The 24,557-nt window shown below is 45.8% G+C and overlaps 2 protein-coding genes across 3 annotated transcripts in view; one reads left to right on the forward strand and one right to left on the reverse strand.

Moving 5' to 3' along the window:
* The first annotated feature begins 15 nt into the window (after positions 1 to 15).
* Positions 16 to 21,586, forward strand: CCDC191 (coiled-coil domain containing 191). Of its 2 annotated transcripts, XM_064466390.1 has the most exons (16): positions 16 to 297; positions 1,593 to 1,734; positions 4,046 to 4,177; positions 4,709 to 4,887; positions 5,391 to 5,605; positions 6,367 to 6,523; positions 8,398 to 8,588; positions 9,378 to 9,627; positions 10,963 to 11,417; positions 11,938 to 12,032; positions 13,639 to 13,721; positions 15,134 to 15,235; positions 16,721 to 16,864; positions 18,047 to 18,199; positions 18,587 to 18,741; positions 20,238 to 21,586. In XM_064466390.1, the coding sequence occupies exons 1-16, from the start codon at positions 148 to 150 to the stop codon at positions 20,368 to 20,370; spliced, it is 2,736 nt and encodes a 911-aa protein (XP_064322460.1). In that variant the 5' UTR covers positions 16 to 147; the 3' UTR covers positions 20,371 to 21,586. The 2 variants fall into 2 exon arrangements, with proteins under 2 accessions (XP_064322460.1, XP_064322469.1); XM_064466399.1 differs by lacking the exons at positions 18,047 to 18,199; positions 18,587 to 18,741; positions 20,238 to 21,586 and adding an exon at positions 16,553 to 16,625 and having other exon boundaries at positions 85 to 297; positions 16,721 to 16,860.
* ZDHHC23 (zinc finger DHHC-type palmitoyltransferase 23) overlaps positions 14,153 to 24,557 on the reverse strand; it is an 18,363-nt gene continuing 7,958 nt past the window's right edge. The window contains exon 4 of the mRNA XM_064466499.1: positions 14,153 to 14,217. Within this exon, the coding sequence (XP_064322569.1) occupies positions 14,166 to 14,217 (52 nt within the window). The 3' untranslated portion in view covers positions 14,153 to 14,165. The remainder of the gene's footprint in view (positions 14,218 to 24,557) is intronic.

The raw sequence follows: 24,557 nt of genomic DNA on the forward strand, positions 1-24,557 counted from the left end.
AGCCCCGTTACCGCACCGCCGCTGGGCGCGAGGCGGCCTCCCCGCTTCCCGTACCCGCCCCCAGCGCCTCACGGGGCATCATCAGCCTGCGCCGGCGGGGAGACACCTCCCTTCCGCCACGCGCCGCGGGGACGGCGCGGGGTTGCCATGGCGCGGCCGCTGACGGCGCGGTGCGCTGCGGGCCCCGCGGGGAGGGGCGGGCGGCTCGCCGGGGCGCCCGGCGCGGCCGCGGGCCCCCCGGGGCGCCGGTACCCGCTCTTCCGCTGGCGGCGGCTCACCGCCGCGGCCCGACAGAAGGTAACGGGGCCCGCCGGGGAGCCGGAGAGCGCTAGGGGGCGCCCTGCAGCGCGCTGTCCAATCGGGGCGCGCCCTGCGGGGCGCTGTCCAATCGGGGCCACGCCCCACGGGCCGAAAGCGGCGGCTAGGCTTGGCTTGGCTGGGCCCGGCCCGGCTCGGCCTGGGTCCTGCACACGCGGGACCCCCACTGTTTTTTAAAGCGGGGTCGGGCTCGGGCTCAGAAACCGCGTTCCCAGGTGTGGGACCTGGGAAATGCAGCAGCGGCCGTGCGGTTTGCCAGTGGATGGGGTCGACGGGCTGCAGTCGGGTGCACGGCGCTGAGCACGGCAGCGTTAAACACTGGTTCAAGAAAAGGGACAGGTGGCTGAAACACTGGTTGGTTGGGGTTTTTTTCTATCTCATTTCCAGTCAGAGTTTGACTCTGATAACTTGGAACACCGTTATCAAGGTGAAGTAACTTGCACAGTAACTCACTCAAGAGTAGGGTACTTGTTGCTGTGCATAAAACTCAGGGGTCACACACAGCTTGCTGTTGAGCTGTACTGCAGGTTGTATGTATGGGCAAGTAATTCAAGAGGTTTACTCCAAAGCACCGTCTCCTGCATCTACACCCACCTGAAATCAAGGGAAATGAATTTTAGGGTGAAGTTCCCTTTGTATCACTTCCTCGAACACCCCACCTTCAGCCTGCTTCTTATGGTGGGTAGGAGGGTGCATCTGCCTCCTCGTGCAGCCTCCAAGGCCACTGGCAGCAGCTTGCTGTGGTTGCCCTAGCACAAAGGGAAGAAATTCTGCAGAAACACAGTCTGGCTGGGGTACAGGTGTTACATGTGAAAACACAATGATGCGTCAGGACCGTGTACACCTCAGAGAGACAGACAAGTATGGGACAGAAAAATCACTTAAGACTATTTACACAGTGGCCAGCCTGGTTATGACAAAATGCTGGTACCAAATTTCATAGTTGGTGGTTGCTGGGGACTAGCTCAGCAAGTCTCCATCCAGCTTGTGAGGGCTGGGTGTTTGTATTCTCCCTACATGTTCTCCAATCGCTATGATTTGCACTAATTGCCAAATGAATGCTTATTACTTAATGATTCCTAAGTCCAATTTCTCCAGTCAATTGAGCTGTCAGAGAAACGTGTTTTGAAAGAAATCTATTTCTTATAACAGCCATGCTGTCTTGTGTTACATTCCCACTGATATTTGCTCTCTCTGGAAGAGAAATGTGGATATAGAAGTTTAAAATAATATCCAGCAATCCTTAGAAATGTTTTCCTTTCTTTAATTTAAAGAGAGTGGACCAAGCCTCTGAGTATGCTGTCTCTGAAGCTTTTTTCCTTCAAAAGTCAAGGCGTCCACTGGGGCCTTTTGGTCCTGTGACAAGTTTGGGACCTCTGGAACAGCTGCAGGATCATGATGAGGCCTCTGAGGAAGGTGAGCTGAAATACTGCTTGCTCCAAGCTGCCTAAAATGAACTATTCTTGATTCAGCATTGTGGTTCTGCTCTGAACAGGCTTTTGCAAAGCTTGAGACCGTAAGAAACAGTTCACAGTATGGTGTCTTTCATCTAGTGGAGAAAGGCATAAGAAGAATCAATTGCTGGAGTTCAAGGTAGATCTTAATTAGCATACCTAAGAGAAGGATAAACTCTGTCTCCTGGGGATTTCAGGTCAAGACAAGGTTGAATACTGCCCTTGAAGATACTCTGTATGGTCAAATACAAGTTAGTGGGCTATAGGAAACAGGATGAAATCACCCGACATATTTTTGGTAGCAGGCCAGATGTGAAAATGGAGTTGCTCTGTGTAACTTTCTCATCTATGAATAATTGTGTGGTTTTGCTTTGATTCCCATGCAAAATTTTCCTTACTAATTAGCTAACTAAATATTTCCTTTGTAATGCCTGCAACCACAAGCGCTTAAGGAAATTTGAAAATAAAACTGTGATACATTTAAAAAAAAAAAAAAAAAGAGAAGGAAGGAATCTCCCATCAGTGCTAGAAGTACATCTGCAGTGTAAAAGCAGATAGGAGAAAGGATTTTAAAAAACTTAGTTAACCATTCTTTTAAGACTCAAAAGTGAGCCTTTCAGAATGGAACAAAGACACGTCTCAAGAGCATCCACTGCAATACAGGAAGTCAGCTTTTTCACTTGTAATCGTCAGGGGTTCAACTAATAGCACCGAGTACACCTATCTGCTTACAGTGCACTGTCTGAATGCATTATACAGCATAGTGGCTCAAAAGGAGCTGTCTTTGCAATTGGTGGAAAAGTTGCTTGCTTTCCTCATGTTCCTTTATTATTTTTGTTTGCCCTTCTCTGTTAAGAATTTTCCTTTTATAGCTATCAATCCCTCAGGATTGTTCCTAGCTCAACTGAAAGCCTTTTATCTGGAATCTATTATTAGAATCCTTAATGGTATTAACTACACATAGTCCACTTTGCAAGGAAAGGTATTGATAAGAGAAGTGCAAGGACTCTTTTACTGCAGTTATGAGCTCACATCGCCCTGTCACAGAAGTAACCCTTCTGCAAGTGATAAGCTGTTTTTCTCTCTTCTTTCTGTTACCAGATAAATTTCATTGTTCCCGAGTTGGCCTGAGAGATTATAAAAGAGAACAAAAGTTATTTGAAGGACAATAAACATTAGATTTATGTTTTCTTCAAAATCCTAGTCCTTTCTAAGGAAGTTCTAAAAACGCTTTATTGCCTTAAAATGCCAGGAGTCAATGGGAGCATCTTTCTTTTGTGTTAGAACTAGAGATTTGGAGCAGCTGCTTCCTCCTGTCTGCCAACTGCGTGCCTTTACAGGGCATGACTTGCAGTGCGGTGGCTGCAGAAATCCCTGCTCTTTGCCCATCCTCACCACACAGGTGGCTCAAGATGGCTTAGCTTCTCGCAGGGCTGCTCCTGATGCCTAGCAGTTTAAAGCCCTGTGTTCTGCTTCACGAACAGCTTGGCCACCCATATGGCGAGGCCAGGTGGTTTGTTGAGGCAGTAGCCGTGTTAGCTGTCCTTGCTTTTGAGTAGGAACTCTGAAAAAGGAATTTTTGCATTTTTTCTACAGAAGAGTGGAGACGCAAATAAAGTCCACAGATAGATTTTATACCCAGTTATTCATTGGGCAGTTGAGCTCACTGAGGAGTACCAAATCCATCATGGGTGCATTCCTGTAGTTGCAGTCTTAATCCTGAGTACTGTTTGCCTCTGGTGAAGCTTGCCATCTGACAGATATGTAATCTAGACTCACCAATTATTCCTGGAGCTGTGGTACTGATACACATGAAGCAAACATTTTGTCCAAACAGTGGTTCTTTTTGTATTTGACAACCTTCACTGTTCACATGTAGAAAATACCTAAGTGTCTGCAAGTGCAGTGGTAAAACATATGAAAGCTACCTGAGTTATGAATTACATCATGTGAATTTCATCTCCTTGATAAATGCTATAATAATCACACAAGTGATCTAAATGTCCACAGAATCATGTAGGAAAAAATGGGGTGGAGAAGAATTCATTTGTGACAGGGAAAAAGTTTGCCACCTTCTCTTCCTGTTCTTTTATAGAGCAAGAAGATGGGAACTATTAGCCTTATTCCATTTTTTGTTGCAGATCAGCTTTCAGTCATTTTAGACAGCCTTCCCAGCATGTGATGTAATTATCCCAGAGACAGCGTCTTGCTAGTTTACACTTACCATATATTTTTTAAGCAAGTGAAGTAATCAGTCTCTTTCCTCATGATAGCCCAAGAGCTGCTCAGTAACTGGATGAAGTCCAAACTGCAGCTGGAGCTGGTGAGCGATGGAGAAGAGCAAGTTGACTCTGCCCTCCTGGAAGAGCCTTCTGCAGCCCCTCTGAAGTACGAGCGGTTTGATGGTGAGAGCACAACAAAGCTTCCTTTCTGAGGATGTGCTGGGGAAGGGAACCAGGCCTCACGGCTTGTCAGACTGAGAAGTAAAAGTTGCTTTAAGGCCAGGATAGTGGGCTTAGTAAAAACAAGATTAGAGGTGATGACTTTTCTCCCCCAGCTCTTACAGCAGCTTATTGTAGGGCTGCACAAATGCACCTCATAAATTTCCGATGTCTCCCTTTGTAGAAGAAAAACTTTATTTCCTTTGTGTGTGGGTATTTGTGAGGACTGTCAAATTTATACAGCCGTTTGAGATGCTCAGAGACAAGGCAGTAAAAAAATGGATAAAATGTTGTTACTGCTCTGGTGTGTTCAATGGGAGACTGATTAAGACTCTTTGGGGATAAATGGAGTGCAGTCAGTGTGTCCGCTTTCATCAGAAATGCATTCACAGTCTGGGAAAGTGATCCCTTTAATTACGTTAGGCTTTGTGATCTGAGACAGAGGGGTTTATTCATTTCAGACTAGCCTGAGATAATCTGAATTCCTCATTTCAGACTTGTGCAGCTATCTGGAACATGAATTGGAAAGTTCTTCTGTCCAAGAATACCTACAGCATCTTCTGCAGAGTGAAGATGTGAACTGTGGGATAGTGGAAGGCCTTAGGCTTGAAGACATCAAGGAAAAACAAAAACTTGCAGATCCACGAATAATCATGGAGGTCAGACACAAGCAGGTGAGGAGGCAAGGCAGCAGAGTTAAAAGGAATAAGATGGAGGATTACAGGATTAGAGTAAATGCTCACTGATACTTCCCTAGTATTCTCTCCCAACCTGCAATAATCTCTGCCCTGGGGGCAAATACCCAAGGATACTCTTCTACAGTTTAGCTGAAACATTACTGCGTTTTGGTGTGCACATTAGCCATTCACAGTAGCTTGCACAGTCAATTGTCACTATGTCTGCTCGGGTTTTCCCCTTTTCCAAACACTGTCAGGAAAAGCTGCCATGGCAGTCAGTTCTGAGTTTGCTCCCATCAAGTAATACTGGTTTAACCTCACTCTCTTGGAGTGTTTTGCTGGTCTGGGAGCAGAACCAGTCCAGTCATTGTCAGCTATGGATATGGTTGCTTACTTCATATGAAAGGAGGATTGTGCCCCAACCTGTCAGTGGACAATGAACCTCAAATTCTTCAGCCTTTGGTGCCTGCTTTGACTTTTGCTGTTTTCCCCCCCACCAGGTGAAAGAAAACAGAATGAGGCGTCAGATGGCGTTACAGCTTCAGAGACAAGAAAAGCCCCTGAAGAAATCAGTTGTGTCTGAGGCCAAGCTCCAAACACAGGAGGACAGAAGGAAGGCTCTGAAGGCTAAGGAGGAGGAGATCCGGAGGGAAATGGTGAAGCTGCGAAAGGAGATGGCTGAGAAGAGGCACACCATGGCAGAAGCATGGAGAACGTAAGGAGGAGAGGGGGGCATGGAAAGGGCATGGGGCATGGTGGTCCCAAAGGAAACATATGCTATTCCTCTGTCTCCGAACTCTCCTAAAACCTTTTATTCCTTTGTTGCCAACATCAATGGCAGAGTTTATCGTTAGTGGGAAGATGAGCTAAAGATACTGTTAGCTTCCCCATAGCCATTACCAGTATGTACGCTGATTCACAAAGTAGGAGTGTGTTTGCACCACTGTTCATTTTCTCCATCAACTCTGTGGCCACATCAGCCTTTTTAGGGTCTAATGCAGCATGAAAGCCAGTACACACACACACACACACACACAAAAAAAAAGAATAGTCTGTGTTGAAAGTCTAGGACTTACAATACTTCCTCTGCTATGAAAGAATAAAGAACATTCTTGGCTGATGGTTCTGCAGAGACATAATTTTCCTTCTGCTGAGCTTGGACTGTCACAGAGATGTGACTTGTAGGGATGCCATTTATTTACCTAGGCAGTCCTGAGATCCTAAATCTTCTCATGCAAGTGCTTTACTGAAATCTTACTATTTCTTCTGCCTGCTATATTTTGGAAATGCTCCAGACTCTAATCTCTGGAACCTCAAATCATGACAGAGTCAGTTTCCTAAGAAGGCTGAGTTAAATAATGAGCAACTTTCTGAGCTGTAGGGATGATGCACTTAGAATTGGCCAAAAAGAGAGGGAAATCTGTGCTACAGTACTTTCCTCATTGTATTAGATCCGTATGTTTGTTCATTTTCCAGGGAGGGGAAGAGACAAGAAAAAAGTCAGAAGCTGTCAATGCAGGAGGTATCTATTACTGCATCATCACCCCTGGTCCTGAAGAAAGAAGAAAAAGAAGAGGAGAAACAGGAAAGGGCTCAGGAGCTAGTGCGCAGGATTCACGCCAATAAGCAGAGAGTGAGCATCACCCTTCTTTCTTTGAGACTCTGAGCTACCTGCCCTCAGTTACCATTTGCAAAACTTAAGTAAAAAGTCATGGTTGTCACAAATTTTTACATCTTCCAAGCCCTCTTCCTGATACCACAGAAGTAGAAGAACAGGGCAAAAAGTATATGGTAAGACTAGGAGCAAGAAATCCTGAGCCTTCATCGCCAGTGTGTACCTCAAGGGTTCTCAGTGGGAGGTTTCATTTAGAATTGTGGAACAGATGAGGTGCTCAGGACAGTTGCGAATGTAAAGGCTTCTGCAGTTGAGAAATAGGCAGGTGTACAGAGGAGGCAGTGGGGCAAGATTTATTTTCCTTTCAGGAAGGAATTAAAAGGGAGGAAGTGGCACAAATGGGCCTGAGAAGCCTGTATTGTGTGTATGGGAAGATATTTTAAATATTGTCTTGCAGACCCTGGTGCAGGAGCAGGGAAAGGAAAGAGAAGTGCTGAGGCCTGGGATGAATTTTGAGCCGGGTCCCCAAGAGTTGAAGTATGCCAGCACAGCCACAGTAATGGGTTCCCCAAGGATCCACTCCCACTGGGTGCAGTAGGGTATTCTGTAATATCACAACAGCTCTTTTGAGGCAAACGTGCAGACTTTAATTATTCCTAGTAGGAACCTATTTCTTTTACCCTCATTACTCTGATACCATGGCCAGCTCTTACTTAAACACCTAGTTGTATAAAATACGTGCAATTAAAGAGCAATCTTTTTGTACTGAATAATTTTATATGGGCAGTCTCAGCAAAGGGAATAAGTTTCCCCAAATGCAGGTATGAATGCCACCCATCACATAATATTTTTAATTAATAGAGCAGTCATCATTGTTAGTGTCTACTTATCTACATCTAGAATTTTATTAATAGAAGAATCCCATAGCTTTTATGGTGATTCTCCCTGTGGCTCACTTCATCTGCCTGTCTGCTGGATTTGAGCTTGGCTACTATTTAGCAGTACCCAACCTCTCTCCAGCACAATTTAAGCTATGAAGATAAGCCTGAATGAAACCACAGAACAATTTAGGGCTGGCAAAATGCGAGAAGCCACGGCTTAGCTGAGCTAAGCAATAGTGACACTTTGATTATTTTCCTAAAGCAGAAAGAAATAGCTAATGTACTGACATTTTGTCCTTTTTGTAAGCCTCCATTTGGAGATTTCAGTGAGTGAGAGGAATGAAATTAAAATAAGGCATTACAAGAAAAGGGGAACAGCCAAGTCCTGTGAGTTGACCCACGTGGAAGAGATTAGATAGCAAATTGCTGTTCTGTATAATGTAAATCACCCCCAGAGGCAGCAAGTCTAATTACACAATAAGGGAAAGGTTTGGCTTCCTACTGGAATAAGGGTTAACTTCGGTCGTGTCATAAATTCATGCTAGGAAGTGTCTTGATTTTTGTCTAAATTTGAAAAAAAAAAACCCAAACAAAAAAACCAAACAAAAATAAACCCCAAGTGGTCCATGGAGATATTTGTGAACTGTTCTCCATAGAAGTATTCTTACCTGTAGCATCTTAGACATTTTCTAGATTTTGAAACATCTTTTCCATCTCTAGAAATTCTATGTTCCTCACCCATTTTATTCCTTTACACTTGAAGTAAGTGTGTTTCACTCAAAAGCACAGAGCCCCATGAGGTTATCTTTCTAGTCTCTTTCTGCTTTTTGTAGACGACCCGCACCTGCTCTGCATTATTTTTTTTTTTTACCCTCTAGGTAATTGTGGAAAGTGGAGAGTCTAAAAAGAATCTCAAAAACTAAAGTCAGATAATGTGAAGGGTAGAGAGGATCAGCATTTGTGTAATGGGCTGTATCTTACCCATTGGTTTTCTGAAACTCTCCCATGCAGTGCATGCAACGACATTTCTCTGCTTGGCTGAAAGTCATTCTGGAGCACAGAATTAAAATGGGAAAAGCCAGAGCCTTTGCTGACTGGAAATGCCAACTGAAGGCCCTGCGAGCCTGGAGAAACTACACTTGGGCCCAGAAAGTAGAGCAGGAGATACAGCGATTACAAGTTCATCTCCAAGATCAAAACAGGTACTGACCCTACAGTGTGGGATTCCTCCTGCTGCAGCAGTACTTGGGCAGTGCGGTGATCAGGGACTGTGAAAGGGGCTTGCCAGTTAGACAGCAGGAGGAAAGCAGTGGCTTTCTGAGAAAACTGCTACATAGCCTGTAGTCTGTCAGTGGCATTGTGGCACAGACGAAGAGGAGGACAGAGATAAACAGGAGCTTTAGCACTTTCCAACAAGCCTGCATCTCACTCTCTCTGTAGGTATCTTTCCTGGAAATCTGGCCTTGGCTTGCTCTGGACCACAGGGAATATGGGGTGCCATATTTATTGTGATTAATGTAGTTATTTCCTATTTCAGTAGTAGTATAGCAGAAATAATTTTGGTCAGTGCCTTTCATTAAGGAGGCTGTGGGATGAATTCCCTATCAGCCACAGAAAACTTTGTTCTTGCAGCTATCTGGCATGCTGTGTGGTGGGGGACTGCTGTTTCCCCCCATGCAGATGGCTGGAGAACAGGATACTTCTTGTGCGCCTATCCTACAGCCTAGGGACAACACAGGAAATTGCAAAACATGAACTAGGGGAAACAGGGAAGCTTACTTCAAATTAATGGGCATCCTTTCTGCCCTCCCACTTCTCCTTGGAGAAAACCCTGTACAGCTTTGGAGGGCCTTCGGAGTTAAGTGACAAAAAGACCTGGGAAGTTATGGGGCGTCGTGCCACAGTCTGGACTGCTGTACTTGATGCAATTGTTTCAGGCAAGCCTGGGCAGAAGCCTCGCTCCTATAACTACACAAGGCTTTCTCATTCAGGAAAAACCAACTGTCTGCAGAGCATAACCAGCGACGGCTTTTGCGCTGCTGCTTTCTGGCGTGGCAGCGCTGGAGCCAAGCAGAGACAGAAAAGCGAGAGCTGCAGATCAAGAGGGAAGAGACAAAGAGAAAGATGGCACAGCTGCTGGAGGCAGTGTCACTGGGGAAGGGTGGTCTGGACAGGCCACTGGAGGTTAACAAGCCTGGCACAGCAGAAGTAAACCATCATCAAGATGTGCAGCAAGACAAGGTAAATCCTTCCCATGTAGTTTTGTCTGTATAAGTACTAAGATGCCAATAAAGTACTTCATTTATTTCAGATTGCACAAAGAGTACGTTGTCCCAGAGGCAGGCTTCTTTGCCAGGGTAACCCCCAAATACCTGTCTGCGATTGTTTAGGAGGGAAGTCTTTAAAAATCAGAGTCAAACGTGAAGGACAGTGGATGAGTTTTAAAAATAATCAATCTCTAATGACGGCAGAAAACAAACCTTTCATGTACTGTGAGTTGCAATGAGCATCCTACCCCCAGATTGCTTTTGCTGAGAGGTTAGTTATGTCTTTGATGCCTGCTTAGACTGAAAAAGGATAATGCTTGACTGCATGACAAGAGATTCTGTCATGCCAGTGCAGTGCTCTGGCTTTTAAGCGTGGGGGGAAAAAAGTTGTCACTGGCTGTTTCAGGATAATGCACATCACGAGAAGGTAGGAGAGGAGAATCAGAGGTTGCTTCCTTGAAGTGTCATTGTTAGGTCAGAGCCTGGTCTTCCTTTCTGTCTATAAAACCTGTACCACAGCAGTGTCCTGATCACAGCATGAGAGCTCAGGCACACATATTACAGGTCAAGCTTTTAATTTGTTTTATCGTCAGCAAAAGTTGATTTCCTGCAGTGCTTATATCATCCTAGTAGGCCCCTATTTTTCTTCCGATGCACTGGTAAAATTTGTGCTGGAAGGATGGGACTGAATTTGGGGTTTGACCTAGGAATCAGAAAGCAGACCTTACATTTGATGCCTCTTCAGAGACAGACCATGTGTCAGAAAAGGTACAGCCTCATTCCCCACTGTGTACCAGTTTCACAGTAATATTTATCAAAGCTGGAGAAGAGGCATGAGGAAGCAGGACCTTGTAGACTTCTCTGTCTGAAAAGGGACTGTCCAGTAGATCAGCTGTGTAGATCACTTCAACAACTGTTTTTTTTTCCTTTATTCTCTGCCTGAGTGCCAAGTAGGGACAACATATAGTCCAAAAGTGAATGCGCCAGTCCCCGAGAGATGAGCTGTCCTGAGCTGTGCTCCTTAACAAGAGTCAGGATATATTGCTGCCAGAGCTCTTGCCTGATCAGTTCTTCCTCCCAGTGAAATGGCACACAGCTCCTTAACAGTTCTTTCCCACAGCCTCCCATTTTGTGCATAACAAGGCCTCTCTTCCCTGGCTAGTAACTGGATACAAGATTGCATAGCTGAGATTACCCTGCTTCTCAGGCATCTCACTAGATTTGCATTAAAGAAACATTGTGCAGCAAGGGCAGAAGGGTGCTTGGTTTTAATCAATGCTGTATTTCCCTCATCTCCTTTTCCCCCTAGCCAACTGAAAATTGCCTCATACAGAAAGAACCTGACCAGACCAGAGACTGCTCTTCTTGGGGTGCTGCTCACACATCTCATTCCTACAGAAAACCCAAATTTGCCTGGGAGATTACCCTAAAACATGCAGCCCTGGGTACCCAGGACCAGGCTGTGTACAGGAGTCAAATAACCACTCCCCGCCAGCAATGTCAGGCACCTGGGCCAAAGACAACTCCTGCTTATGGTAGCCGTTTTGAGCACCGTTATGCCTTCCAGCAACATCTCATTGAGGAACAGAGGCAGCAGCTTCAGAAACAGCAAGAGCTGATCCTTGAACTGCAGGAAAATCAGAGGCTGAGCAGAGTCAAAGAAGAGGCAGCCCAAGCCACAGCTGTAACCCAGCCACTTAACAACTCTGCTTCACAAACCAGGGAGGAAAACCAATCCAGATGCAAGAATACAGCCCATTTGAGGTACATGCCCTCAATAAAGCAGGCTCAATTAGTCAGCATGTCTCATTCCTACTTAAGGTGAGCCAGAATTTGCCAGGCACACTTCAGTCATGCCAAGGCTATCTGCTCTTCCTCTCACCTGTGACTTAGCCTCAGTGGTAGTATCAGGCTGGCCACAGTTCTCCATCCTTCTCCTTTTTTGCAATGGCTCGACACCATGTGATCCATACATGATCCACTTAGAAACAGCAACACTAGAGCATCACACATAGTAGCAGCAGGGATTTATCTAGTTAGGAGAAAAGAGTGTCATCCTCAGTATTTCAGAACATGCAGCAGCCCTGGGCACTCAGCTCCTTTGCAAGGATGCATCATTAATCCCATTTCAAGCAGAGAAAAAGGTGTATCAGGGATTCAGAATGAAAATGCAGCACAATGGAAAATAGAAACTACAAGGCCTGTTTCTCAACCATAGGTGGTAGGTGTGAGACATCATTTGACCACATTCATTGATGAATTTCTTTACTCTTTCCTTTCATAGTCCACCTGTTTCTCATGGGCCAGAAAATACAAGGGCAGTGATGCCAGGCAGGAGGCCTTCAAGCCAGCTGACCTCAGCTCATCCCATACTGAAAGGTATTGTTCTAGATAGCAGAAACCATTCTGGGCCACTTTTCTCATCAGCTTGCCTGGAAACTTCTCTCTTTCTTTGCCTTGGCCTTGCTGGTTGATGACAGTATGCAAGTAAAACTCAGCACACCTTGCCAGCCTGACCAGTGCTGTGAGGGTGAGCTGTTTATATGCCCAAGTCAGGCGTCTGTAAAACCTGGGCCACTGCAAGCCCCTCAAGTCCACGCTTAGTACACTGTGGTAGAGGTTACTCCTAACACTTGTGATTGTTTCTAGCATGAAAAGGCTCAGAGAGAAGCTCTACAGGGATTTGCTGTCAATCTTATACCCTTCATTGCACATCAAAGTCACACTTAAGTGACCAGTCATTTTCATCTAACTTTGACAGAGGTATTTCAAAGGGAATTAAGTACCTACCCAAGGTTTTGTGAGACAACAGTAGCTAGGCAGGGGAAGGAGCTCCAGATCCCTGCCCTCTGTGAGATATCTCCCCTTCTCTGGCCACAGTGGAACAGCACATACACATTAAACATGTGGTACAGCCTTTTCATGCTGTAAATTAAGATCAGGTTCTGTTATATCCCTGAGTCATGTTCCTCCATATCAACTGGGGGGTGGTCACAGTCTGTGTGAAAGATTGGAATACAATCACTGCGACGTTTTAACAGTCTTGGGATCAACAGAGCTTTTTGGCTGTTAATAGCTGGGCATTAGTAGTTGCCCTTCATTAACTGACTGTGTTCTGCTCCAATGCTATCTAGTCCAACCCATCACTCACTCTGATTTGCCTGAACTCTGTACAGCTTAGGGACAGTAAGCATATTTTCAGAGCACTGAAGTGCTTTGTTTGAAGGTCCCCCAAAAATTCAATTAATAAGTTGACACTAGATGATTTTTCTCTTGGCAGAGAATTCTGAGACAGCTGAGAGGAGAAAAGAAACTGAGGAAAACTATGGTAGTCAAAACACTGAAATGCCCCCAGCCATCTATTGCTCCAGCCTGTGCTTTGTTTGCAACTTCAGAAGAAGGGAGCACAGGTTCTCAACTCCATTGCGAGTTCTGTGTGGTCATATCAGCACTGTAACACCTTCACTGACAGCCAGCAAGATCACTGCATTGCAATTTATCTCCCAAAAGAAGCATTAAGCAGCAGTTTCTCACTGGTGGGACCAAGTACCTGTGTGCCACTAAGACAGGGATGGTTTCCATCATGAAGTTGTTCTTTAAATAAGCAGTTGGAGCTTACTGGAGACCTCATAGCAATTGCTGCTAAATTGGGTGCCCTGAGCCTCAGCATTCAATCAGGGAAGATGGGGATAAAACCTCTGGACACAGCTCCTTTCATAATTGGGCCTCATGGCTGTGACTGGCAACCAAGAAGGGCAGAGTGAATCTAACTGGGACAGTCCTGAATCGTCTTATAAATTTTTATGGGTTCCTTGTTCATGACAGTGCCAGCCATAGGAGGCAGCAGAAAGCAAGCCCCTTCCTTTGTGCTGGCATTGCCAGGTCAGTGACGGCCTGGCAGTAGGGTGGTCGGTCTTGTTCATCAAACTTCTGTCATTATTCTGTAGCTCATTTCCACTAAGCTTTATGTCCTCTGTTTCTGTAGCTATGGAGGAGAGAGCAACTCAGCGGGCAGAACGGAGGAGGAAACTAGAAGCCGCCAAACAACAAAGAGAAGAGGAAAAATTGGTAAGGAAAGTGGAAAATGAAATAAAGTCTCTTTCATATCATTCCTGTTACAAGAAATGCTGTTTTAACTCCAGAGTCAGGGACCAAGAAAAGGCCCTTTATCCAAAACAGGAGGTTTATAGCTTGTGAGAAAGCAGATGTCTGGCACACATCAAAAGTAGTTATTGCTGCATTTGCATCCAGTGACCCCACTGGCCCTGCCATATCACAGGCAGACACTTCATGTTGATGCAGTTGCAATTCTAGAAGCAGCCTCCCTTACCCCCCCCCCCCCCCCCAACCACCTCTTTCACACCTACCTCATGACTGTAACTTGTTATTGCTGAGGATGGGAAGGGTGGAAGGGCGTGCAGAGATCCACTTGATCGGACCTGGCAATGGTGGGTTTCCCCTCCCCTGCCTTTCCTGTCTGGTCACACACAGCCTGAGGACATGCAGTTTGACCTAGTAAAAATCCTGCATCTTTCTAGCAAAGCTTTGCTGAAGAGAGAAGATACTGACAATATTTGAATAGTTAATATAAAGATTCTGTGATACACATCTAACAGAGGAGCCTTCTTAGCTTCAGGGCATTGAGCTGTTACTGAACGCATTGACTGAAGTTGCATTAGGACATGAAAGCTCAGAACTGGGGTCATAAAACAGCCAGTGTTTCTTCCTTCTTCAAGTGAGAGAGATGCAGTCACACACAGGAGGCTGAAGTGAGCCTCAGAGAACACTTTAATCTTAGAGTGGGCAGACAAGTGTCAGGTTAGGTTTCCTCAGCTGCAGTTGCCGTGATCTTAGAGATCAGGAAGCACAGTCACAGTAGTCATACATTATGGTTGGTGTGGGTTTTAGGCCTTTGATGCATACACCAAGAGCAAAAGCTTTGTGAAATGAAAGCGGAGTGGGCTCTGCAAGGAGAGTAGGTAAACATTCAGAGAAGGATTTTGTACCAGGTATGACCAGTACTGAAGTAAAACAATATCTTTGATCTGCAGTGTTTGGGGAAAGAAGTGTTTGGGTACCTGTAACGCTGCTTGGCATGTAGAAGTAAAAACTTCAGAGCAGAGCCCAGGAGCCCAGAACTCACTTAAGCAACCATGTTATCAATAAATAACTTGGTGTATGGTTTACATTTTTAGGGGAAGAGGGGGCAACTCCTATAACTTAGGGCAAAGATATATATACACACACATATGTATAGATATAATAGGTAGCAGAAAGAACAGTCCCCTCCTTCCTCTCCCTTCCACAGTTCATTGTCCAGCACAGATCATGTCTATTATGTGACAAAGTCTGCTTCCTTCTGAAGCGTCAGGTGCTGGTCAATCTAGAGGAATACTGGAAAGCTTAGAGGTCTATGTCCTCTGAAAAGGTCACATGCACCAAATTAAATTTTACCTTCCTCGATTTTCTCCCATTTCAAGGCCCAGCTGAAGGCTGAAGAAGCAGCACGACAGAGGAAGGAGGCCGAGGAAAAGGAAGCTCAGCAGGAAAAACGAAGGGAGGAAAGAAGGCAGCAGAAGCTGGTGACTAAACACCTCACCCATTTCCCCCACTTTAGCAGGGGTAGGGAAGAAGAGCCATGACCCACTAGTACTGAGTCAGCAGCCAGAGCAATGTGAACTGTGGTCTTCATTAGTAGAGCCAGGTTCCACAGCACAGCACCCGCTCTATGACCATTTACCCCTTTTTGGCAACATTAGGGGAAGGGCTGTGGACCAAACCTGCTATGAAGTACATACTGTCTCCATTTCATCAGCAGGACTAGACGTCCCAGCTGGTGGACGTTCACTGCTGAGATATAGCCACATAAGCCCCAACAGTGGCAGCATGTTTCTAGTACTTAATAAGCTGCTATAAAGAGGACCGAGGTGCTCTCTTCACAAGGAGCCACATGGAGAAGACTAGTGGAAACAGGTACAAGTTGCACTGGGAAAGGTTTCATCTCGGTATGAGAAAAATGTTTTACAGTGAGAACAATCATTTGCTGTAATAACCTCCCCAGGGACATGGTAGAGTCCCCATCGCTGGAGGTTTGCAAGATACAATTGGAAAGGGTGCTAGATAACCTCATCTAGGCTCTCTTTCCCATGAAAGGTTGGACCAGATGATCTTTCAAAGTCCCTTCCAACCTGGGCTGTTCTATGATTCTATGTTTGGCCTACTTTCAGGCTGCTCCTTCCACTTGTACCCACTCCAGCATTCACAATGATACCAGTCACAAACCCACGACTTAAAAGTAAACAAGCCTGACAGATATATCAAGGGCAACTTTCCACGTGAAGAACAGAAGCATCCTCTCCTTGGAGCTAGCCTAGGAATAGCCCCAATTCATTACTGTTACTTCGAAATGAGCTGTCCTAATAACCCAAATAGTGCATTTGAAATCCTACAGGAATTTGACCTACAACTACTGTTCTATTTGGACTGAGTGTTTTAGGATGTTTGACCTTCACTCAAGTCTGATGCAGAAGTAATATTGTACAGTTATATAATACCCCAAACCCTCCCCTACTATTTAGGCTAGATTAAGTGCTAGTGTCCATGCATAAACTCAGAATCATTTTTGGACAGTTTTTCAATCTAGTTTTATAAAAACATAGGGATCTGCCCTCCTTGAGCTCACCAAAGCACCCTTCCCCACACTGATGAAGGCCCATCAGAAGGAGGTTCCTGCTATATCAACACTGATGGTAGCCACAGATAATACGTCTGCTACAGTAACACCAAACTGCAGTGCTAAGGAAAGGTCACATGCTGATACATGGCCCAAGGAAACGTCCAGAAATGCCATCATCTTCCATGAGGATTTTCAAGACAGTTTGTTCTGCTTTCTACCACAGGTTCTAGTACATGGGGTCATACCTTGTCTTGTCTGCACTGCTAAAGATGATGCAAATCCCTGTTTCCTGTCAGGTCAGGACCTCCAGCTCCAACATGAGGATCTATTGGCACGGCTTAACTTCCTCTTCATCTAGAGTGAATTAAAACTACTGCTCTCTTTATTGTAGAAAGAACTGGATAAACAAAAGAGGCTGGAGAAAGAGCAGCAGCTCCAGAAAAAGGCCAGAGATCACTATGAGAAGGTCCTGCTGAGAAAGCTGGGAATGGTGCCATGGAAAAGGCTAAAGGAACAAGCCCAGGAAAATCTGCTGGTAAGTGCTAAGGATAAAGGAGGAAAGGACTGGTGCCATGGGAGAAAGGGAAAAAGAATGGATGCAGCATTTAGCAGAAACCTTAACAGGCTCTTAAGCCAGGTAAGAGATGGAAAAAGAAATTCTCCCTGCACACCATGCCCTATATTAGTTCTTTAAATCAGCCTATCTGACAATAATCATGAAAGGTCATGAAAAACCCACAAGTGTGGCAGCCTCATTTATAGCTGATTAAACAGGAACCAAAAGGACAGAGATAGGAATGAATTCCAGTCTAATCAAAGTCATCTTTTGTTAGCCTCCACTTGTCTGCAGTACTAACTGCCATGATTTGATGCCAATAACAACAGAGTGGGAGTTAGTTTAGTATGATACAGGCAAAAAAATAAATTGAAGTTATATGACATGAGCCTGTCAGTTCTTTTGCTCCACAGCAAAGCTAATCAGTAAGACACTGCCAAGCCACTGTAGCTACAGTAGATAACCCCAGCCCATCGCTAGGGCTTTCCGTCTCTCTGGAGTTGCTGTTGGGCAGTGTTGGCCACTGCTAGAGGCAGGACACCACAGGTGGTAATCCAGTGGTCTGTGCAGTGCAGAATAGCAAATGGTAGCTTCTGAGACCCTGAAACATAAATACTGCTAATGAAGCATTTCCATACATGACTGAATTGGCATGCCTTATTGGGGTGGACTAATAACACTCAACCATATCCTGAAGATTTAGCCAGAGCCCAGGGCTAAGTCGGCAAGCTTCCATTCAAGTCACTGGAACTGCAGCTACTTACGGTACTTGACCAAATGCACATAGGCATGTATGGAAGGAAACAGGGGTAGCAGCTGCTCCTTAAGTTCACCCTGCTGGTCAGAGTTGTGGACATGGACTAAACTTATAAGCCATGCCTCTGCTCCATTCACAATAGGTTAAACTGAGCATCTAATTCAAAAGGATATTCTCTAGAAGTGACACAGCAGTAGCCTGATAGAGAGAGTGGTCTTGTTCCTTATGCTGACCCCTCTTTGGTGGAACCTACCCTGTAAATTATTCCAACTGTCAGACATCTACATTTTGGGGGGCCCCAAAAAGCTGAGGTAATTTTCTAGTGTATCCAGTTTTCTGTAGCTTTATGTTTATGTAGTCACCAGCCCAAGTAACTAGCTGCTGTCTCCACTGTCTTGACTTAGGTGGCACAAAGGCACCACTGCTTGCACCTGCAGAGGAAATGCCTGATGGCTTGGCTCCAGCACACCCAGGAGAGCCTCATGGAGAAGATGTCTTGGGCTAAGGACTTCTATTCCCATATGTTGCTGAGATGGGGCTTCAGGAACTGGCTAAAGGTTTGCCTGCACCATACTGGAGGAACCATACCAAGCGAGCTAGCTGCTACTGTGCTTTCCCCTCGCCACAGTGCTGTTCACATACCCACAGCCCAACCTTTGCTGAGTTACACCTGTCCCCCTTCCAGCAACATCGTTTCCTTCTTCAGACACCTTCTTTTAGCTCTCCACTGTCCATCATTTTCCCCACTCAAGGACACTCTCCTACGTACTGCTCCCCACGTCCACCTTTGCACTCTCTCACCCTGCTCCCTGCTGATTTTCCTCCACTCATGTCCCTGTTACCCTTCACTGCCACAGTCTCAGCAATGCTCTGTTTCTGCTTATTGAGCTGGCAGTTGGGAGAAAGAAGCCATTCTCACCTCTTTCTCTGTCCTCCTTCCCTAGTACAAGAATTATCTCTCTACTCTGGAGGAGAGAGCGAGTACCCTCCATGCAGCCTGCCTCACGAAGAAGTACTTCTGGGCATGGTTTGATCTGATCGTGGAGGAAAAGAGTACCTTATGGGAGAAGCTGAAGATTGCTAATGAACACAGTAACAAGTAAGTGCATTCTCTTGCCAGCAGTTCTTTACTTGGGTTTAATAAACTCTATAGATTATTTTAGAGACTACTTTTGACAGGTCAGTTATCTGCTCCCCAAGAACACATGGAATGGGTTCTTTACTGCTGGTATTTTGCTTCTGTGATATGCACAGACTACATCAGCAGAGTTTTGTGGTAAGAATTTTCCATGCAGCCTGGAAAAGGAAATTTAGTGTTACCCTTCATAGGGCTTATAAGCCTGCTGAAAGAGAATACAGTGGAAGTGGATAAGTGGCTGAAACTTTCTAAGCTGATTAGCAGAACTGGCCATGCAGCTTCTGCTAAAAGCTGCCTTAGGAAAGTCTTTAAGTACAACTATAGCAAGCCAAATGACTTTGCAGGAATTATTGTGTATTGTTTTGTCCGCAGCAGATTATTTAGTTCACAAATCCAAAGTTGTTCAACTAGAAACCCTGCTTAAGGAATCTTTCAGTTTTTGCCATTGTCAGCCTGACTTGGCAGCGAGAACTACAGCAGACAGCTCTGCCGATCACGACTGGAGCTGGATGCACCCAGTTCACTCATTGTCCCATAACTGCATAAATACTGTGCATTTTAACAGGAGGAAAGTGCTATTGTCAAAGTTCAGCAGAAAACAGAAGCATGTTTACCTGCCCCACCATGAAAGCATGTCAGCTGCATGCAGTCATGAATAGGCTGAGCCTGTGCATAGCCCAAACAGGATCTGCAGCACCTTGGAGGAGGAATTAAATTCACCTCTTATGTGGTAGAACAAACCTGTTCTAGCTTGCCGTGTCAGTAAGATCAGAACAATGTATGAGTTAACTCAACAAGCCAGCAAACTGGAAGAAGCAGGGAAAATTCAGACCCAGGAAGAGACCAGATTTATTCTATGTATGACTTCATATTAGGAGCATAGTCATCTGTCATTCCTCACTACCTCTTCCTCCACTGACTGGCAAAAGCCAGTTTAGACCTTGACATAGCAAACTTGTCTTTAGAAAGGACTGTTGCTCCCCATTGCCCATATGGGAACCCAGGGCAAGGCACCTTTGGTGGGGTGATTAAAATCAGGTAAGAATTGGAGCCCAGCTTCCTGTGTTTCCAAGTGCTTGGTCTGGACCAAAGCCACCTGCATTTTTCCCCAAAGAAACTGCTTTCAGAGACCCTGTTTATTCTTCAAGAGACAGCTTTCATCTTTAGAGCAAACACCAGCTAATGACTCCTGTCGGAGGGAGGAGCAGAATTCTTGGGGGAGCAGAACAGAGAAAAAAAATGTTCTTTTTCCCTGGGATGATTGACATATTGATGGAGTAGTCTGCATGCAGATGTTTACCATATCACAGCCCTGACTAGTGGCAGAAAGGACAAATCCCACAAGTATTTTAGGGGAGGTTCCCCCCTCAAATGGAAGTCATCTATTGATTACCTGTTATGTTATGCGTACATCTGCATATTGTCACTTTGTTCTTTGTGTCCCCAATTTCTTCAAGGAGGCTCATGCTGAATGCATTCAAGGCATGGAGGCAGTACCCATTACTGATGAAAAAGGAAAGAGAGCGAGAGGAAAGGAGAAACCAGCTACGCAGGAGAGTAGCTGAAATTCTCCCTGACTTTCAGACATGACAGAAGAGAGTCAAAGGAGATTGGGAAAGGGGACAAAAAGACTGATTCTGTTCCATGCAATCTTCCTACTGACTGAAACAAATCCAAGTGGAAGTCCTGTCCAGTGCAAAGGGTCTTACAGCCAAAGGAAACTCCCTGGGGGCCACTGCTGTCATAAACTAAGCATATATAGAAACTTACCTAACGGTTTTACTTTACACTTCAGGGGGTTATTCTCCACAAGGACCCCCTTGTGTGAAGCCGTAGGGGTGTCTTGGCTGGTGGCAGTGAGGCCTAGATAACCAAAGCACAGGGTGTGTTTCAGGCCAAGACCCTTTCTACATGCAGAGCTGCTGCACTGACATGAATCCTCCTCCATTACAGGAAGCACAGAACTGAACTGCACCTATTTTTCTTTAAGCAGTAACCTGGTGCTTTTCTGTTGCCAGTACTCTGTAGGGTGACACAGCTTGATCAGAGAGCAAACAGACCTGACTGGCAGCTGACCCCTAACCACTACTGCGAACTTGGCCGCACAGAGAACAGTTTCTAGCTAACTGTGCCAGGAAAGTTTGGATGGGAGGAGGAGAGGGAAGAGCTATTCATGCAAATCATATTTGCTAATGGTCCAGATCACATCATCACATACAGACAATCTAAAACCGGGATTCTTTTTCAAGGGACTGCCTAGTTCATAGCACTGGTCATCTCACAAGCACAGTGCTTTGATTTTGGTGGCAAGTAGTGATTCCAAGTTTATGAGTCACTGTCTTCTTGTCATGTGAAGATTTTCCAAGCTGGTTAACTGTTAAGCTGGTTAAGGATGTATCGTGCAAGTCTGTTTGGGCCTTTTCACTCAATCCAGCACTTCAAAAAAAACAAGAATCCAAGAAAAAGGCAGACTGTATTTTTACATAAGCTAAGCTGACATGATTAAAATGAAAGTTTCTTATCACTGTTTAACCTTAACCTGCTGCAAGTGCAGATAGGGTAATGCCGTTAAGGTACAGTATGTCTTGTCTTAGCAACAGCATAAGGCAGGAATCTAGAATTGCTTCCCCCTCACAACAAGATAGGCAAAGTTCTCTCCAAAAGCATTTGGCAGTACAATGAGCACTTAGCTAACACCAGGAAGAAGACTGTTTACTGTTATCCATTGTCTTGGATATTTAAAAAATCTGTATATACATTGAAAGTTTCCAGTAAACCCAAATCTGAAATGAACACAACTGAGTCCTTGGTACAAATGTGTTAGAAGCTGACTGAATGGCACTGGACCGAAGTCCAAGATCAGGGACCTAGACCAGCACTAGGCAGTGCAGACAAAGGTGTATAGGACAGGTCTGGTGCCCAGGCACAGCAGACTCCAGAGCTTTAGAACCAGTAGTTTGTCCATGCGGAGAGCTCACAGCTATGTGGTCAGTGAGCCTCCCTGCCCACACAAGCCAGGCTGTCAAGCAGACACTCAGTAAAGGTCTGAAGATGACTGTCACAGTTTACCTCCCGCATCCATCCCGTACAACACACGAACATTTGGCATCTCCCAACAGCTGATTACAGACCTAACCACCAGCAGGTGAGATGAGCGCATTATCCAAGCACAGGGAGCTGAAGGTGCCTGCAAGGAGTGTGGGCGAGTACAGACCATCTGGCTGCATTAAAGGCAGATTGTGAGAGGAAGCAACAAGCTGAGAGAGGGCTGAATAACTCATCATGCGGGGAAGAACAGGCACTGCAGAAGGGTAGCATCTTTTGCAGAGGACTGAGCCAAAGAGGCAGGGAGGAGCAGAGCTGAGGGCTGAGCTACCAAACTAATGCCCCAGTGCAGCAAGCAGCCATGCTTGGTGCTAACAGCAGCAAGCTGTGGCAGCACAACAGCAGCAATGTGCCTTCTCTTAGTCCACCCTCTCCCATGTAGTGCCTAACAAGCTCCTGGAACACTGAACCAGCCCTTACACTCCCAAGTTACTGGTGGCCTTTACCTACACTGACTTCTTCCTTCCGGGGCTTGGCAACGAATGCAGCAGGGAAAGTCTCTGGCCCACTCTCCATCAGGATTCACGGCATAAGGAGGATAGTGAGCCAGAGAATGAAGGGCGAGGACACAAGGGCTTTTTCAGCTAGAGGGAAGGTACCATTACAGGCCCCTGGAGGTGGGACACGCCACAGCTGTTAAGGGGAATAGCAGGAGTATGGAGCAGTAGAGTGAATGAGCCCATACGCAGCCTGGTCTTGACCCTAGCAACATGCTGAGCAGGGGCTGAATCTACATCTCACACACACTAAAAGGGTGCCCCAAACCACTGGCTACTCAGGTGCATCCGGTTTACTGATCTGCAGATTCTTCTCACAGCAATGCCACACTTGCACATTTTGTGAGGTCCACGGTGCCCACTCACCATCCATGAAAATAATGCTGTTTAGGTGGAGCACAACTTCCCCCCCAAAACTTGAAGTAGTCACCACTCTTGAAAGCTGGCCTTTGTCTCTGATACTCTTACTTCTAGAGTTGTCTTCTAATCTCAGCAGCTTTGACAAAGGTTTTCCTATTAAGATGCTCTTCTGCTGGACAGTAAGAAGCCAAGAAGATGATCCAGGAGGAGCTGTACTCTGACACCCCTTTGCCCTTGCCCACTACTAATTCCATGCTAGCACACAGCTGAAGCCTCAGCTGGATCCAGCTAAGGGAAAGGGATGATATTCAGGGATCAAGCACATTCATACTGAACCTGGTCAGAATCAAAGGCGAGTTGGAGGGGCTCCTCCACTTCCCCATTCGATCCACACCTGGCTGAAACAACTCATACTTCCTTGACAGAAGCAAGGCTGTGTCTGATGATGCTGTTGAGAGACTGCACAGGACACCCCTAAAATCCCTGGCGTGATGTTAGCGTTTTGCAAATTAAAGCTCCAGCAAACAGTTCCCAGCAGGAGGGTGACCCACATGAGAACTTGTCAAGACTGAGGAAACAGCTTCAGCCTGCAACTGTGCCAGGGCATCCCTCCTGCTCCAGTGCTTGGTTAAATACAGATGTCAGTGCCTTAATGCTGGTCATCAGCCCACACTCTCACAGCTCAGGCACACTCCTGCCTGTCAGCTCCTTGCTCTTGTTAGCAAGGGAGGGCGGTGGCTGCAGAGCCAGACTTTCTTTCTCCTGCACTGGGAGGGGGTGAGTATTTTCATTTGGGTACAACAGCAAACGCAGAACCCTGAAATGATCACAAAATCCCCATCTCCCCAACCCCATTCCCAGCTGACACCTGCCCTCCAGAGTTCTTACACACTTCCCCAAAAACCTTGACTACAGAAACACCTTCTTAGCAAATCTGCCTCTTCAGAGTCTCCTAGGCCCAGCTCAAACCGGATTTGACACAATGCCTGAAGTATTGAACAATTTCCTCTGCTCCCCCCAGGCAAACAAGATTGTAGCTGGGGACCGTAGTTAGCCTGGGAATGGTCTACGAACTACTGCAGTTTGATCCACAGCTCACATCTTTGCAGACCTGTTATGTGTTATGGACACCAGCCACAGTAGCACACCTTGGCCTTACATGAGCTGCCATTCCAGACATGATCCTGCTGTGTGGGGACAACATGGCAAGCCACAAAGGGGGAAAACAATAAAAGCTAGGGAGAGATGGCGGTCTCATGTGTCCTGTTATCAGCACTAGAGTTAATGAAACTGGTGGCTACTGGGGTGTCAGAAGCCCAACACCCTCCTGCACATACCACTCTCACCTACCTACAAACCTGGTTCACTGCTAGAGCAAGGTCCTTATTGTCAGGAAGTGCAAGGTAATCTTCAAAGAGAAATAGCTGAACAGCAGACAGAAGTGCCACTCAGGCAAATCAACGCAGAGCTCTAGGAACAATCAAAGGCACCTGTGATTCTACTCATTAAAAGTCATCTTGCCTTTCAGCAGATGTCCCAAGATACCAACAGGATCAAAGGCTACATGTCTTCCCACTATCTGTACAAATAATATCCACGTCATTTCCAAACATGGCTTAGAAGAGGGTTTAAAAGGAAAAGATTGCTCCTTTTTGGCGTTCTGGATGTATTGTGTGGGTAGGCATAGGAAGGAAAGCAAGACACTGGGTAAAAAGGCTGGGAACTCGACCAGATACACACACTCAGTATCTGACAATGGACTGTTCTTGGGATGCAAGATCCCAGTTCAAATCCCCACCATGGGGGAATATCCTT

Source organism: Phalacrocorax carbo, chromosome 1, assembly GCF_963921805.1.
Source record: "Phalacrocorax carbo chromosome 1, bPhaCar2.1, whole genome shotgun sequence".
Lineage (NCBI taxonomy): Eukaryota > Metazoa > Chordata > Aves > Suliformes > Phalacrocoracidae > Phalacrocorax > Phalacrocorax carbo.